The 1,639-nt window shown below is 45.8% G+C and overlaps 1 protein-coding gene across 1 annotated transcript in view; it reads left to right on the top strand.

Moving 5' to 3' along the window:
* The window catches only part of LOC135102636 (protein gustavus-like), a 76,604-nt gene continuing 74,965 nt past the window's right edge, over positions 1-1,639 (top strand). Inside the window, exon 1 of the mRNA XM_064007922.1 lies at positions 1-536. Within this exon, the coding sequence (XP_063863992.1) occupies positions 535-536 (2 nt within the window). The 5' untranslated portion in view covers positions 1-534. The remainder of the gene's footprint in view (positions 537-1,639) is intronic.

Genomic DNA, 1,639 nt, shown 5'->3' with positions numbered 1-1,639 from the left:
GGAGGGCGGGAGCGAGGCAGCAGTGTGGAGGGAGTGTGTGTGTGTGTGCGTGTGTGTGAGGTGTGTGCGCGCGGCGGCGGCTGTGACTGAGGTGGCGACGACAGTGCTCTCTCCCCGGGTGCATGTGCGTGTACATGTGTGCGCATTTCGTTGGCTGCACACTCCTGCTGGTCGTGGAGGTGGTGGTGGTGGTGGTGATCGGCAGTAGCAGTGCTTGGTGTGGCAGTGGTGATGCTGGTAGCCGTGGTGGTGATGGTGGTGGTTGTTGCCAGCTCGTAGGACCAGAGAGCGGCAGACTGACCGTCTCCCTCTTCGGCCTGCTCTCTCTCCACTCACTATCTCAACTGGCCACTGCCTGGGTTCGATTCCCGCTGGGTGTGCTGACCTCAGGGGACTCAGCAGCGGCGCCTCCCTCAGCCCAGAGCAGCAGGAGGGCGGGTGTGTGGCGCAGGCAACACTCAGCACCTCCTCGGATCTCCTCTCTTGTCTGACACTCACTGACTGTCCGCCGCGCACCTCCAACACTGAAACCCAATGTGAGCCTCGTGTATGTGTGTGTGTGTGTGTGTGTGTGTGTGTGTGTGTGTGTGTGTGTGTGGCAGGATATTGTGTCTGAGCAGTCTGTGTGTTTATCTGTTTTGTGTTTACTTTGTGTTTTTACTTATTCATTTGTTTATTCTTTATAGGGTGTAGTCATTGTTCGTAATGACCCGTTTAAGAGAGAAAAAAAAGTCATATTATTCTTTATATTCATGTATACTGTACACACACACACACACACACACACACACACACACACACACACACACACACACACACACACACACACACACACACACTTCCTCTGATAATACATTCTACAGATGCAGTGCTCAATTTGCAGAACTGTTTTTCGGTTCATCCCAATCTTCTCTCGTTTACGTGTGTGTGTGTGTGTGTGTGTGTGTGTGTGTGTGTGTGTGTGTGTGTGTGTGTCATATTGTACCCTGTAAACTATATATATTAAGTATTCTCATAGTTTTATTTCCTGACATATTCGTGAATAAAAAATACTCAACTACTTTTTTAATATTCGTCTGTCTGGGCTCCTGGCATTCAAGTTTTTCAGAATATTTTTATTGAATTTTTTTTTCGTAATATTAAAAAGAAAAACTCGATTGACTCTATATATTCATTTCTGGGTTCCTGAATTCAAGGTGCCAAGGAGAATGTTTCAGTCAGCACGCAAGTGAACTGAAAACCCCTTACGTGAATTTTATCAGAATGGAAGTACACTATATACTGCCTCACCTGCCAGCCTTCCTGTGCACTGTGCCTGACTCAAGATGTCATTAGTCACCTGTTATCCAATCAATACATGGGTACGTTTACACACACACACACACACACACACACACACGAAGACGCTGAAAATGTGATAATTAGAATGAAAAGAAGAATTATAAACAAAATACGTCAATAAAACAGTAAATTAAAGTAAATTTGAAGTTTAACTACATAACACTCTCTCTCTCTCTCTCTCTCTCTCTCTCTCTCTCTCTCTCTCTCTCTCTCTCTCTCTCTCTCTCTCTCTCTCTCTCTCTCTCGCACATAGTTGCATTAAATTCTTTATTTTCTCATTTTTCCTCTCTCTCTCTCT

The sequence above is a fragment of the Scylla paramamosain genome, chromosome 8 (assembly GCF_035594125.1).
Source record: "Scylla paramamosain isolate STU-SP2022 chromosome 8, ASM3559412v1, whole genome shotgun sequence".
Lineage (NCBI taxonomy): Eukaryota > Metazoa > Arthropoda > Malacostraca > Decapoda > Portunidae > Scylla > Scylla paramamosain.
Note: the sequence above shows the minus strand (reverse complement) of the source record. Positions and strands in the feature narration are given on the sequence as shown.